At 42.9% G+C, this 16,072-nt stretch overlaps 1 protein-coding gene across 11 annotated transcripts in view; it reads right to left on the bottom strand.

Annotated features, from left to right (window-relative positions):
• Positions 1-16,072, bottom strand: part of TBC1D1 (TBC1 domain family member 1) — a 95,730-nt gene that overhangs the window by 60,415 nt on the left and 19,243 nt on the right. Inside the window, exon 1 of one of the 11 annotated variants that reach the window (XM_042871080.1) lies at positions 14,114-14,271. The exons of 9 other annotated variants lie outside the window; for them this stretch is intronic. In XM_042871080.1, coding sequence (XP_042727014.1) covers positions 14,114-14,179 — 66 coding nt within the window. In that variant the 5' untranslated portion in view covers positions 14,180-14,271. Of the gene's footprint in view, positions 1-6,008; positions 6,086-14,113; positions 14,272-16,072 lie in introns of those variants that run through there. One more of the 11 variants, XM_042871084.1, reaches the window with a different exon arrangement.

Raw genomic sequence — 16,072 nt, forward strand, 5'->3', positions numbered from 1 at the left:
GAAGCTTCCAGATATTTCAGCGAACGTTTTTTTATTGCATTTATTGTAATTTAATGCATTTTTGAATACACTGTCAACATTTACACTTAAGTGCACAATGCCCTTGTAATGGATGGAGATGTACAGTGTTATTCTCTTCACAGTGTACCTCATAGTGATAGACAGAAGTCTAACCCTCCAGAAACTCTGGACAACCTCCTCAGGCTTGACATTCTCATATACTTAAGCACTGATTTATCTCAGAATTTGTTACTGTAAGTCAATTAAGAATAACCAAACCCAATTCAGATGAAACTCAGTTCAAATAACTCAGTGATGAAAGCAAGATTCAGGGGCTAAATTTGTCCTTGCCTCAGCTTCTGCTCCCCAAGTTCCAGCTGGTCTTTCCCTCCACTCCTTCAACTGCCTGTCCTCCATGCAAATGGGAAGAAAGCTCCTCCTTGAGCTCATCTCTTGAGATGTTCTTTACACTTTTCACATGTGTTTCTATTGAAGATTTACTTGCTAAGTCTCTAGTCAGCCTCTATAGCATATATAAAACCTCATCTCTTTCAACTTCGGGAAATGTTTCTCATCATTTGATTCAAAAATTGTAAGTATTTATTGGCTGGCACAGGAAAAAAAAAAAAAGTACAAACATCCCCTTAAAGGAGAGGCTTCTGAAAAATACCATTGCTTCTAAAGTCAGAGGATGGTGGAAATTACAAACTGGAACCAAACTTGCAGCTCTGTGAGCTGGCTTCCTCAAAGCAGTGTTTTGCCCAACCTTTCTCTCATGGATATTTCTATTTGGGGAACCCAGGGTCAAACCCCTGAGCTCATTTTCTCAGAAACATCCTTACTGCACATCCTATTAACCTTCCAAAAAGCAAACCATGATTTCAAGCAGTACTTTAGATCATCATATGTAAATCAAAGTTGAACTACCATGCCACACATACATACAATTAAAAAAAAAAATAATCAAAACTTAGTTGCACTGTCTGCCTCTAATGGGACCAGGAACCTTCCCTGATCCTGCAGGATCAACTGGTGGTTTTGCTACACTTTGGCACTGAGCACATTTACCATGTGAGGACAGCTAATGGCCCTGATTTCTAGAGAGCTTCTTAGTGAAGGAAAGCAATTTTCAGCTGGAGTCTAAGCGTTTTGTTTTGAATTGCAGAGTACAGGACCTGTATTAAGAAGCAAGATCAGCTACCTCATCTGCCTTGACTTAGTAAATCTGAAAGTCGACAATGAACCTGAAAGTGGATACTCATAAGAAATTAATTCAGAAAGACAAACCAGCAGAAAAGCCTTTGTAACCTGAAATCTGCATGACTGGGAATTTCACTATGGAAAGAACCAACCTCGCTAAGCAGCCTTAATGCACCTTGCAGATGCAGAGGGCACTGCCATACTCATCTGTACAGCCACAAGGGCTGCATGAGCCTGCCTGCATCCTGCACTTCTCCCATGGGGTTAGGGACATGTAAGCAAAGGGAGTATAACCAGGCTGTGTATTCAGAGAAGGAAAAAGCAGGAGGGAGAATAAAAGTGAAGCAGCTCTGAAGAGAAGGTATCTGCTGAGTAAGAGCCGCTCCACCACGGGACCAAACTCATTGCAAATGCTGAGTGCGCATTCCTCAGCCATTGCCGAGCCCCCGCAGGGACGCCGAGGAGTGACTGGCATACAGAGAGCAGTGGGCATGTGAAACTGGCTGCGTCTGCACTTATCTGAGTGCTGTCAGCTGGTGACAATGGTTTTACCCCAAAATGAAAGCTGACGGGGAGAAACACATGCAGCAGCAGCCTCCCATTCTCTGTCAGGGGCACGGCGTGAACCCGGCCCTGAAATCCTGTGGAAATCTGAAGTTTCCTGCATTGCAGGCATTCAGCCTGGGAGATGAGCAGGGTCTTATCCTCCTGCTCAGCCTGCCGTGTTCAAGGCTCTGAGATTTCTTCTACAAGAGGAACCTCAGCACTTGAGCCTTCTCACCAGACTCGCTCCCGATTCTTCCTTCACACTGATTCTCAGTTATTTTTCTGATTCTTGATACAGTACCCACGTTCTCAAACATATTCAGAAACAGGGCTATGGGGATCAATGCACCAGCCTAAACGAGGGTTGTACACCGCAGGAGACCACCATCATTAATTCACTTCTCCAAATATCATCTTAGAAGTAAGATGGGTTTAAAACTAAGGCAGGCTTGATAAACTTCAAAGCTTTTGAAACTGCAGACAGTGTCAAAATGAACAGTGAAGAGTGCTCCTTAAGAGAACAAATCTTGGCTAAAAAGCAAGTCATTCATTAAGGGATTAAAGAAACCCACAGGTGTTCAGCTATGCTGGAAACTGTGAGAATTAAGAGAAGAGCCAAGTCAGTACACTTAAACAAAACACCCTCATAAGTGAGTATGATACACACCAAAACAGAGCAGGAAAAAAGACAAGATAGGCAGAATAGAAAGGAAAAGGAGGGGGAGGGATTTCTTGCTCTTCCTCATTTTCAGTCTCTCATCCTCTTCCAGAGGCAAATTAATTGAATATGCAGTTCCTGACCTACACTATGAAGTAAATTGTCACTCCCATGCATTCCTCACTAGAGGCCTATCAGGCACTCATTCAGAAAAAATAATAAAAAGAATGGCAGAACATTAACAAGATCACTTCTAACAAAGCGTATTGAATTATATCAAGACTGCAATAAAAAACAATTGACATTTACCATCAGTACTCCAGTAATGCTTAAAATATCCAAGCATTTCCACACTGAGTGGTGTAGAAATTCTCTTTTTTGAAGCCTTGTAACCTTCCCAAACTGAGGAAAGGTCACAGGCAATCCTGCCTCAGTAATCCTTGAAAAAAAAAAAAACAAAAACAAAAACAACACTTCTTGTTTCGCTATTGGCAATTTCAGAACATGTACTGTGAATATGCTCTAAAATCTGTTTTTCAGCACAGAAGAAACCCAAACGATCAGATTCTCAGTCTGAGCTGCAAGATGAGCCACCCATCCTGCAGCACCCACAGGCTTTTAGCTGGTGCTGGGGACCCATTCTCAGGGTACCTGAGGCCATAACAGGAAGCTCCGCTGTGCCCAGCTCTCTCCCAGAACTGGTGGGAAACTGCCATCCTGCAGCATGAGGAGGAAAGAGCTACGGACAGCCGGCCAGGACTGACTGATCCACTGCACCACCATCATCACAGAACAAACCTCGATCTTCTCTGTAACCTTGCTTTTACATTACTTTTCTCTACTTTACCTTGTTAGCTTATAGTCCTGTAGACAAAATTAGATGAAACTAAGTTTTTTGTAGTGTATATGGTACTCTTTTTTTGTAACTAGAAAGACATGCTATGCATAAATGGCTTAAGTAGCTGAGATTCTGAGCATGTACTTACTCGAATTGTCCATCTATACGACTTATTAGGCTAAGAACTGCTTCTTACTTTCTCTTTATTCAGTGGTCAAGTCCTATCTGTGGCTTCTGCAAGGCAGCTTCTGAACAGAAGCTTACATTATAAAATTAAGTTAGAATCACAGCTAGGACTAAAGTTGGCAGGCTTCGTTTTACTTAAATTAAATCATAGAATCATAGAACCATAGAATGTCCTAGATTGAAAAGGACCACAGTGATCATCTAGTTTCAACCCCTTGCTATGTGTATGGTCGCTAATCATTAGATCAGGCTGTCCAGAGCCACATCCAGCTTGGTCTTGAATCCCTCCAATGGGAAGAAGTAAAAATACTCTTAGCAACCCTGGCTGTACTGCTCTCTCCTACTGAATTGATGGCATACAAGTACATCATACCTTGTTAAAAAAAAAAAACTATTTCCATGTAATATTTGCAGAATGACAGTTTTGATGTAACAGTTAATGCAGTGAACTGAACATGAAGATTGAAGCACCTTTATTTATGAAAGTGTCTGCACCGTCTGCCTACAGCTGACCAAAGTTAGACTACACTTTGAATAGGCTGTGCTGTAAGGTGCTTAGTGAAGGATTTCCCTGAAGTCAGTCGTCTAGTTTTATAAATCCAGGCAGGAAAAACAGGTATAACTATTCTTTTATTTAACTAATTTTAGCAGACTAAAATAAGTCACTACTTCAAAGGTCATTACCCAGCATGGTGGGCAGCACCAACCCACATAGATTTGGCCGGGACTTCTCCTCCAGTACAACCCAGGACTGGGCCTGCAGCACAGCACAGCTCACCCTAAGGAGCCTGTGCATAGACAGAAGACAACACATAGACAGGAGTAACACAGCACTTAAAAGTGGCAATGTAATGCTTACAAGCACTAGGGACTTATTTTACAGCACATGGGGGTACATTACTTCACCTGTAAATACCTCCTGGCCAGGGAATCTGCATGCAGACCCTCAGCACTTCTTTCCTAGGTTGGGATACTTTCAGCAGTCAGTGCCCAGCTTTGTTTCCAGGGGGCTGTCTCCCCCACACCCTGCAGTCTCTCCTTGTTCTGAAAGGGGCCACCATCTTACAAACCCTGGCACAGTTGTGCTGGGAGAGTCCAGCAGCGCTTCCTGCAATTTTACTGCTCAGACTTTGGCAGGCAGGATAGCTTTCTCTGTTCACAATCCTCATCTTATATTTTCTCAATACTCTGCCTAGTATTCCCTCCCAAATTAGAGCTGATGATTAGCCGCCATTCAAAGAATAACACTAACCACTTGCAAGAAAACAGCAGTGCAATAATTGGCTTTGAAATTTCAGTAAACACTTGCGAGAACAAAATCAACAGTGCATTCCTGCAGGAGTCCGTTTCCCCCAGCAGAAGTTTGGCCAAGTCTGCACACCACGGACTCTGCCCTGTGCCCCCCCTCCGTCTCTCCCCCCACCCCCCCGGCCTGCTGTTGGCTGACTGGTGGCTTTGTGCTCCTGACAAGCTCACAGCAAGCGAGGGGCACAGGGTGCTCCACACCAAGTCCTGCGGGATTCACTCCACTGCATCACTCCACCTGCAGATGAGGCCAGCGTGCTTGTGGCTGCTGGCACGGCATCATTCCCTCGGGTAGCACAGCACCATAAGACAGAGCCACAGTGATGACAGGAGAAGGAATTGCTTAACACACGCCCCACCTGGCAGCTATTTAAACAGGTTTAAAAAAAATCAAAAACAATGGGAAGAGGAAAGGATAAATTTCCACTTTTCTAAGCATAGCTAAAAAAAAGGAGACTCCTTTCTAAGACAGGGGAGAGCAAATCCTCCCTGCTGGGATCTAAATGGATGTGACATGGGCATAGTGTGCTCCCTCCTGCCACCTTCCCAACACAGGGATTCCACCTGCTATGTGAGGGCTGCATTACAGCCATCAGCCAACCAGCCATACCCTCATGGAACAACAGACCTGGGCTCTATGGACTCAACAAGCACCCATGAGTTTAACTTTAAGATCTAGTCTTATTTATTCAGGTAATTCCTCAGAGGAACCCCTAACTCTGGCTGTCACAGAGCCTGCCTCACCCCATCCTCTCTGTGCTTTCTGCTTCGTCTCACCATAGAATTACATATCATGCCTATTTTGGAGAGCAAAACAACGCACATTTTTGAAACATCAGCTCTAAACTATGTTCCAGATTTGTTTAAGCCACCTCTACTGCTCTGCATCCATGTGCAACTCCACAAAGTGTGATGGAAGGTAGTACTGAACCCTCAGACACACAGAAGCAAAAGCCAGCACGTCACATACACTGCCAGACTTCAGTAAGCCAAATAAAGGCTAGCCGAGGGCTGTGCATACGTTCTGGGAAAAAAGTCTTAACGAGCAGCGGGAGCGCAGTTACACGTATCCCAGAGCACGCACGAGGCGACTCCAGCACGTACCACACCTTCCTACAGCTTTCACCGCCGTTTTCCCCTCCGCAGCGCGCCGCTTCCAGCCCAACTTCCCCTCGCTGCTCGCTCCGAGCCGAGCCGGCAGCAGGGCTCCGTCGCCGCCCCGGAGCCCCGCGGGACGCGTGCCGCCCCCCCGGCCGGGCCGTGCCCTCCGCCTACCTTGGCCACCCAGCTGAACAATGGGGACATCCTCCCGGCCGCCAGGCGCCCCGCGCTCCGGCCGCTGCCCCCTCTGCCTGCCGCCTCCCCTTCATGCGCCCCAGCCGCCCGCCCGGAGCACTGCCCGCGGCGGCGCCGGCGCGGGAAGAGCCGGGCAAGGCTGGGCCAGCGAGGGAAAGGAAAAGAAGGGGAGGGAAAGAAGGGCAGGGCTGGGCCGGGGGCCGCGTCCCGCCCCCACCGCGCTCCGCCTCCTCCGGGTAGCCGGGGCTCCCGGCCCCGGGCTCGGCGGGCTGCTGGGGCGGGAGGGAGCCGCTATTGAGCTCGGTGGTGTTTTGAGCAGTTCGCAGTCACTCAGTAATCACAACTCCTGTAAAAGAAAAAAAACGCTGCGCGCAGTCTGTGTAGTTTTCTGGAGGGTATGGTAGAATCGAAGTAAACTAAGTAAAATCTTTCATTTGAAACCTTGTGAAATGTTACATTTCCAGTCAGGCTCACCTTTCCTAAGTTATCTAATAGCAATTCACATCAATCCCAAGTAGACCTAATTCCAGAAACGTCACAGGCTTGTAGAAAGGTTTGGTTTGTAAGGAGCCTTAACGATCACTTTCTGTGGGCAGGGGCACCATCCCTACTCCAAGGCTGATCAACATCCAACCCAGCCTTGAACGCCTCCAGGGATGAATGGGACAACCACAGCTTCTCTGGGCTGCCTGCGCCGGTGCCTTACCACTCACACTGTGAAAAATTCCTTCCTACTGTCTAATCTTGATCAATCCTGTGTAAGCTTAAAAGTGGTCCTGTCACGGCACTCTGTGATAGAGCCCCTTTTCAGCTTTCCTGTAGCCCCCCTTAAATTCTAGAAGGCCATAATGAGGTCTTCCCAAAGCCTCCTCCAAGCTGAACAAACCCACCTTCCTCAATCTTTCTTCATAGGAGAGATGCTCCAGCCCTCTGATCATCCCTGTGATTTTCTGGATCTGGACTCCAAAGCTGAATGCAATACAGCAGGTGGCATCTCTCCTGAGTAAGAAAGCTGTCAGAGCATTTCAATAGTATGTAAGTCTCCAGCAGGTGAAGGGACGTGACCCTCTTCCCTGACAGGAAGATTTTCAGCTCAGCTGTTCTTCTGCTAGCTCACCTCTGAGCACACAGCCCTGCTGTATGCAGTAGAGCTGGAAAAAAAACAATTGATTTTCCTCAGTTTGGAGGAAGGACACAATTAGGGGAAAAAACGCTTGGATTTCACAGGAAATGATCTGTTTGGGTCAAACAAAAAGCCCTTTATTTTCCATCCTCTCATAGAGACAAAGTAAAGAGACAGAGATTTGCAAAATCCGAACAGTACAGCATAGTGCTTCATCTTACGCTTCTTCCCAATAAAGTTCATCTGCTCAAAGTTAGATGAAGAAGCACAAAAATGCAGCTTCTTGCTCTGCCCAAAGCTATGCTCATCTGACCAAACTGCTGAGGAACTCTATGTGAGCAAATCAGAAAACAACTAATCAGAACATCAACCCAGAATATTAAGACCTACTTAGAAAAGGCGATTGGAACACATGGCTGAAAGAATGTGCCTTGAAAACATAATGTCTCTGGCCACAACTAACTGGTGTGCGGTGGTGCATGCTTAGCCCTGGTCTGGCATGGCAGCTCCTTGGCCAAAGTGAGCTTGTGGTGGGACCAGGGAAAATCTGCTTCTCTTAAGTATTAGGGATCTCTAGTGGAGTCTTTAACCTAAATACTAGTTTACCCACTTTTAAAATTAAGTAAGTTTAGGTGGCATGCTCAAAGACTTATAGCTAGTCAGCGGGGACATCTAACGTGGGAATTTGAAAACCTGTAGACTCCCTTTCCTGAGCAACATCTGCCGGTGAGACACAAAACACTAACAAGTATAAGCTAACTAACAATATGCAGCTTACTTACAGTGACCTTCTCATGGCTGAAGAGCCAAAAGCCTGCCTGGAGATTTTTTTTAATTAACTTAAAACCAATGCAACAACTTCTGTAATTAAAACCATGACAAACACATTTCATATTTCCATGAAAGGAGAACAGAGATCCATTTTTCTATAGGTGAAAGTAAAAGTGATTCACGAGGGTGACCAATGGTTCATTCTGTCATTACAATGGTGGCCACAGGCAATTTAACCACGTGGACTTTCTTTACCCATAAACCTAATAAATTATATGAGCAACACTCACTCTGGTGGTGGTCTCAAAGGTTTATTGGCATGATAGTGGTGAGATATTCTCCCTGCTGCTAGTGCTTACGATGTATGGAGCACATACATGAAAAAAGGGCATTTTTTTCTGTGGGCTATAAACTTGGCACCTTACAAAACATCAGAAGTACTTACAATTTAATGTATGTAAACTAGGTTTACTTTTATTTCAGGTTAGAAGAATGCAAGAGCATCATGTGCTGCTTACAGTTATACAGTGTATCTGTTCTGTGGTGGTAGCGTTAGAGCTGTATTTCTATAATGCTGAACATGAACAATATTATGTCTAAATGATCATTTCTGCCCTTTTCTCTGAGGAGATCCTGCCAGCTTGGGAACTTTTCCAGCTCCCCCTTCCCAGCTGGCACCCTTCCACAGTTTCAAACTAACAATACACACATATCCTCCGAGTCTCCATTAAATGCTGATGTCAGTCAGGAGACTTGGCTTCTAGCCCTGACTACCAGTAGCTCAAAGAGTTGGCCTCAGTGTGTCACTTTGTGCTACTTAACTTCCAAACCTGCTGCCTGCAGTTGTTATAGTGATGTAGTGACTTATATGCACACAGAAACCTTCTACATGTTACAGGACTGGTAGGAAGAGTGGTCATGTGTTGAATGTGCTGAATTAAGAGATAAAGTAACAGTGAATGAATTCCAATTTCTGCTGTTAACGTGATTTTCAAGCATGCTACTTCACAACTCTTCCTGCTTTAGTTTGTCTGTCAAATGGAGATGGTATATGCTAGCCTTGAAGGAAGAGAGACTGGGTATACTCACAGATATGTGAGTAATTCTGGCAGCAAGGCTTTAAATGTTGAGATATAAAAATGTTTGTAATGCATTAAACTCTTCTGTGTAAATGAAAAGATCTCTGTTTTGCTCACCTTCCAAAAAAGCAACGTAGCAAAAACAATAACTGCATTCATTTTCAGGATATTCAATTGAAAAGGGGACCTCTGTATTTTTCTATTTTGAATTTGGCTTGTACAAATAACTGTCTCTCCACAAATACTGTATATCCATTTTGGGTAAATGGAAAAATTCAGGGCCAGGGCAAATGACATCTGTATTGCATAAACAGTAAGCAGCACTTGACACCATCTTATCTAAGTGTACAATCTTTTTTAAAAAAGCAACCCTCATGCATATGAACAATTCCATGTTATGATGGAAAACATTAGCAAGATATTTGTCTCCTTTTAAACACAGCAGCAATTAAAATGCTTCAAAGCTCCAACTGAAAGCTTACATTGTCAGGAAAAGAATTTTCCCATTTTATAGATGTCCTTCAAAAATTTACACATACACAAATACCCTCATTATTTCTCCTCAAAAAAAAAAAAAAAAAAAAAAAATCTCTCTGCATTAAAAGAAACCATTTGGAGAGAAGGAAAGAGAGGGGAGATACAAGTTGTATTAAGAAGGAACGGGACTGTACTCAACCTAACTCAAAAAAGGAACATCTTCTGACTCCATCTCCTCTGATTTTAGCTTTCTTTAAGTTTAATGGTCATAAATATTTTTTAAGAGCCTTCACAGTATGTCACCATCGAATGAAGTTTCACAAGAAATTGCATTAACGGTCACGAACATGATTACCTGAGAACTGTACTCTCCTGCTGCTTTTGTTTTAATTTTGGTGGTGATTTAACAGTACACCCCATTCCCTTTTTAATTTGTTTTTGCCCTGATTTTTTTTCTTTAAACCTGCTTCTGCAGCTCTTCTTCTCATGAATTACCCCCTCTGCCCAAATCACCTGTTACAGCTCCCTTTGTCTTCCTTTCCTATTAGGTCTCATCTACACAAAGCCTTTGTAAGTGCAATTGAGAAAATGTAAGAAAAAAATAAGCCTGTCAGTAATTACCAGCATTTGTTATTTGGCCTCTGTTTCAAACATCCTCAATTTTTATCTTTCGTAACTTAGTTTTAACCATTCATTAAGATGTCCTTGAGTCTTGTCTCATTCCTTCCCATTCCCAGAGTGGGCTAGATGGTTTCTCCTTTGTTAGAGGAACTAGATAGAAAAGAAGTTATTATTGCACTAATACTGCTAGTCATAAGAATTCTCAATATTAATAATATTTTGTTAATAATGTACAACTATGTTAAAGATACCAAAATAACACCAGAATGTTAAGCCGCCTCTATCAAATTTTAAGACAAGACAAACAATTCATCTGGATCCACTGAAGGAAGAGAATACTGAAAAGATCCTCTATCCAAATATTAATCATGAGTTTTGTTACTCATTTTAGCTAAATTCAAACAAATTCCAATTTCTTGAGGCAAAATAAAATAAAAGATTAATCATAAAACCAACAAACCTTCTCAAACAAGACCTGCATCAGCCCCATGAAAAGAAGTAACTGGCTGGCAGCAGCTGCTCCCTTAGGCAAAGTGCAAAGGAACCCACTGTCTGGAGCTGCATGTTCACGCTGAAGATGAAACCCATTTTCATAGAATCATAGAATCATAGAATCACTAAGGTTGGAAAAGACCTAAAAGATCACCCAGTCCAACCGTTCACCTATTCCCAATAGCTCCTACTAAACCATGTCCCTCAACACAACATCACATAATTTAACAGTCTTTGTTTAGCCTCAGGTCTAAGCTGAGCATTGCCAGATTCCTGCATTAGCAGGGCTGAGTTGAACAACGCCAGCTTATGCATTGGGTTGAGTTCTAGCGCTTGGTTAAAATTCTTCAGGGCTTCAGGGCTTTTTCTCACTGAAGAAAGCAGCACGGCTTCTTAATGGCTCTCAGATACTCAGTGGAAAGGGAAATGACAATGTTTTGGGTAGGTTTTGTACAGTTTGTCAGTTAAGAGTGTAGACTGAAGAGTTTTGGCTATCTGCTAGGCAGTAGTAGCAAGAAAAACACAAGACTTTGGGCTGGTGCCCAGAGATAACATGCAATCCTCTTCCTGTGTAGCAGACTGATAGAAGAGAATGATTTCTTGTCAGAGCTCTGGGCACCAGCCTCAGCAACAGAACCCTTTCTAGACTCTTGCCAATTTTAGCATCCATGAGATTGTTCAGCTACAAAATTTGTAATTGCTGAAAAGCCTTGATTCAAGTGAAGGAATGGTAAAACGGGAACCCAGGTTCCCTGCTCAGCAGTGGAATAAAATCCTCCAAATGCTACAGTCAATGCTAGATCAACTAGAGCAAGATGAGAAGAGTACAAGACAATGAAACGATTCATTATAAGGTTAAAGTAGGTTTATGAGTTGCTACCAGTATCTTAACATTCTTCCCCATGGGTCTGATTTGGAAACTTCTCTCTTCTGCCCTATTGTGAGATAGTTCTTCGTGACAGCAGATGCTTGATTCAGAAAGTTCAGAGCAGAAAGGTTTTGTAGTCTTTCATCAAAAAAGGGACTGGGGAAATGCTGCCATCATCCATAAGGGACACCTCTTCCCAAAACAGTAAATGGTATAGAGAACCTAAAACTAGATAGAAGTATCAGCTCCTGAAGTTGGCTATGGGACAAGCTGACAAGAGGACACTTTTAGAAATACAGCATCTGGCAAAAAACATGAGCGATGCCAAGAGGATCTAAGATATCCTGGTACAGAAATGACTGCTGGGATATTAAGATAACAATACATGGAGAAAAAAGAGAGCAAGGTTATCCACAAACAGTGTAACAATAAATACAATCCAGCTGTAGGGTCCTGATACCCATTCATATACATTGAGACTACCTAATGCAAAATGTGCATCTGGACTGAGATCATCCTGACACATCAGATGCTTCCAAAAACACCAATGAGTAAACTTTAGATTGGCAAGCATCATGCTGGATTGAGTTTCTGTCTTCTCACAGACAGGAAAAAAAACACCTTGAAGTCATCAGGGACTTTGCCATGGGCATTGACTAATTCATCTAAGGCACGATTCTACCGTGATCAGATACGCACTGCTGAGTGAACTGGTTGTGACCAATCGATCAGATGTTCATTAAAGAGAGAAAACAAAACAAAACAAAAACACCAACCAAACACATCCTGTAGGTAAGTTCAGGCAGACCTGTAAAGATATCACTTCAGTCTGAAAGGCTGGAGGCAAGAAAACCACAAGGACAATGTGGGAAGCAAACAACAGGGAAGACACTGCACACAGTAGGAAATTGCCAAAAGAGGCATCAGAGGATCCAAACATTTACACTGTTTTGGATGGAGAATTTTCTGGCAGCTACGTAGCTGGAGAAGGATGAGTGGAGCAAAGTGGCAAACTGCAAAAACAGAAAATGGAGTTCAAAACCGATGGGGTTGCTCCTACCACGCAGAGACAAAGAGAGGTGGAACCCTTGAGATCATCAGTGTGATCTTGAGCCTGGCTGAAGTAGGCACCTCCCATATCCCCCTCTCTGTAGGCGAGTATTTTTTTGCTCATATCAATGTGACCAAGTTGAGGAACAACTAGCATGCTGAGAAACCTCCAGGAAGAGAGCAGCAGCAGCAGCCTCCATAGGGACAGTGCACATCTGTATGCACATGCTGACATGACTGGATAAAGCATAAAATAGTAATGATGCCAGACTTTTTTCTTTTTTTTTTTTTGAACACTCATCCTCCCTGGCAAGAGGGCACGAAGAATGGGACAATTAAAGGTGGATTAACATCCCCAACATTAAAAAAAAAAAAAAGAAAAAGAAAAAGAAAGTCCCCCACAGAAGGACTTTGCGCCCTCCTCCTCCAGCCTCCCATGCTTCCTGCTTCCTCAGAGCAACCACCGAGAGGTCTCCAGAACAAAAACCAAACATAAAACTGAAAGTTGCAGAACGCTTTTCTGAAATGCAGCTAACTAAAGGCTACACTTAAGGTGTTCCTTGACCCTGAAACTTAAATGGTTAAGCCAAGTAACTCACATGGGAAGACAGATGCTTCGTGTGAAAATGTGTCTCATTTCCTTTGTGTAAAAGCACCATCTCACACAGGAAAATACATTTAAATACTATATGCTTCTAATAATGGATAAGCTAATCAGCAAAAAAAAGTTTAGAAAGTGTGGAGGAAAAACTGACTGTGAGCAGACAAAGTTTTTATATTTAACTAGGTAAGTAAAATATCACAGTTGTAAAATTTATCTGTGTAAAATTTATGCGCTGTGGGTTGCACATAACTACACATTCCTACTAAATGGAGCCTCATGTTAGCTGATTATATGCAGTTTATTCTCTTAGAGACGTTAATAAATAATATAAAATGAACAATTTTAAATGCATACTTTCATGGAGTTGTAGCTTAGGTGCTTTGTTCACAAAATTAACAAAAACATGAAAACAATCCCACTCCCTGAGCATATTATTTTGTGCACTTCAGTTGGAACAGCAGTAGACTAGTGAAGTATTCTGAACTCCATAGTAGGAACAGCCATGCAAAGTAGCCAGTTATCAGTTCTCCACAACATAAATTAATAACTCAAAAAACCTCATGGCTCTGCTATATGCAAAGATCACACTGATTTCTCATAACTGATTTCTGCAGCAATCTCCATAGACAGTTCACAGGGTCTGTGGGAATTTTACTGGAGTTGAAATATTCTAAAGCACATCCCAAAATAAACAGAAGTGGTAAAATAATAACACTTACAACAAAACTTTAACCCCCTTTTTCCCCTCATGAGATGGTAATGTTCTTGTTTTTGCTGGGAAAGAGCTTAACAATAAAGAATATCAGTTCAGGTTTACATCTCTGCAGGTACAGTGCCCAGAGCTCGCATGGCGCTATTGCACTTCATGTACAACGAGCATGCGGGTGTGAAAGTATTCATCTGAAAAGGATCCAGCCCACCCCACTGAAGACACAGACTCAGTTGCTATTACATCCTTATGAACCTTAAACGTAGCTAACAAAAAGAGGAAACAAGTACCGTATTGTCCTGTTCTTTTCCAGAATCAAGCTGAAGAAACTTCAGTTTCTGTAACGTTGCCCTCATGTCATCAGTCTGAACAAGACCCCAGCAGGAACTGGAACAGGCTCTGCCCCGCAGCCCCAGCCAACTGGCAGTGTGCAGCTGGGCTGACCCACGCTCTGCACCCCTTCCCATCTCCAGCCCTTCCTTTGCTTACAAGCTGCAGCACAGTCCTGCCCTAGAAATTTCCTGTGTCACGTGGCATTCAGAACGCCACTGGAAACTTCCTAATAGAATGACTTGCACGTATGGTAACTTTGTATGATGCAGATAGAGCTATATTTTTAATAAGTGAATTGCAATTTTTGTTTTGTGTTGTTGATTATATTCTTTCTTCTGTCTTGAGAGTGGAAAATTTTATCGGTGATGTTCCCTCCCACACACACTTTCATTTACAGCTTTTATCTCTACCCTTCTGACCCTCTTCTCAAAGCTTATAAAGTGCACCTTAGGCAGCTCTGTGGGCTCTTCGCTGCGATTTCAATAGTCTTTCAATAACAGTAAAGCCACAAAATGGCAATAAAACTTCTCTAAAGCCAGATTCAAACACTGTCCATACCAATCTGAAAAGACACTTTTCCTGCTACTCAGTTAACTTTTAATTCAGAAGTTTGCAGTTTCAGGTTTCATTATAAACCGCATTCCACATGGAGTTATTCTAAGCCAGTTCTGTCTGATTGCTAAAAACACATCAAAAATCATTTGTGAAATACAACGTGCAATGCAGAGACAGCAACAGGATTTGTCTTTGTTGAGCTTTTGTGGTTTTGATAAAGCTGAATTGCTTCAAAGGGCTCAGGATATGTTGCTGGAAGACACGGCTGCACATTTCTGCCACATGTGCTGACTGCACTTCCGCTCCTCTGCGAGAACAATGCGAGCCTTAAGACTCTGAATCAGCTCTCCCCAACCCACAAATCCACATGGACAAAGCAGATTTGCTCAGAACAGGTCACTTTAACCATTTCTTATGACTGGGAGAGCTAGGATACCATCACCACGAGATGCCTGGAGTAGTTAAAATTAAGGAAATGTGCACACATTTTCAGGAATAAAGCTCAAAATGTGTAGTATCCTACTTAAAGAAATGAAGTTAGAATAAAATAATTATGGATTGATTTTGCCATTTCCTCCCTGCCGTGTACTACCAGTACCAACTGGTCATTTTGATGTTCCAGAAAAGCCTGCACACATCTGGATGGATGTGCCGGACAGCAGGACTGCTCTCAGACAGTCACACCTTACATTTACAACAATGCTGGAGCATGGGGAGTTCAGCTATCACTGCAGCCTATGAATCTGAGCTCACAAGTCCGATTGCATTCACAGGCCCAAAGAACCTCAGCAGTTATCTGAGTAGGGTCAGATAAATTCTTAGTCTTCTGTTGGCTGCAACCATAATTGGCTTACAATTTAAGTTTAGGCTAGCCTTAATTCATTTTCTCTGTTTAAAAAAACCACTGTAACATTAAAACCAAACAGTTAAATACATATAGATTAAATTATCTCATTGCATATTCGTGTTAACCCCCACACACGTGCTTTGATTTCACTCACAACCAACCTCAGACTGAACTCCAGTAGAAACTACCTCCTGTTTTCTTCAATGCCCCTGGGAACATTTCCGACCCTTGCAAACACAGCTTACTTGTGGATACTCTATTAAAACACCAAAACTGTAAAGCTTGCACTGAAACAAAACAAAACAGCTTCATTTAAAAGGAAAACTGGAAGCACATCTTTTCTACAGTACTCTGCCTACCTGATGAGCTCACTGTGAACCTCCTAGAAGCAAAATGTGCCTGCACATAAACAATGGACACTGCTGTTTGCTGCCTGCTGGCTGTAACTAATTCACTATGGAGTCAGTAACTTACATGTAAATGATATTCTCAAGTCCTGCAACTTTCTAAAAGT

The sequence above is a fragment of the Lagopus leucura genome, unplaced genomic scaffold (assembly GCF_019238085.1).
Source record: "Lagopus leucura isolate 7727_CA_CO unplaced genomic scaffold, USGS_WTPT01 Super-Scaffold_100004, whole genome shotgun sequence".
NCBI classification, from domain to species: domain Eukaryota; kingdom Metazoa; phylum Chordata; class Aves; order Galliformes; family Phasianidae; genus Lagopus; species Lagopus leucura.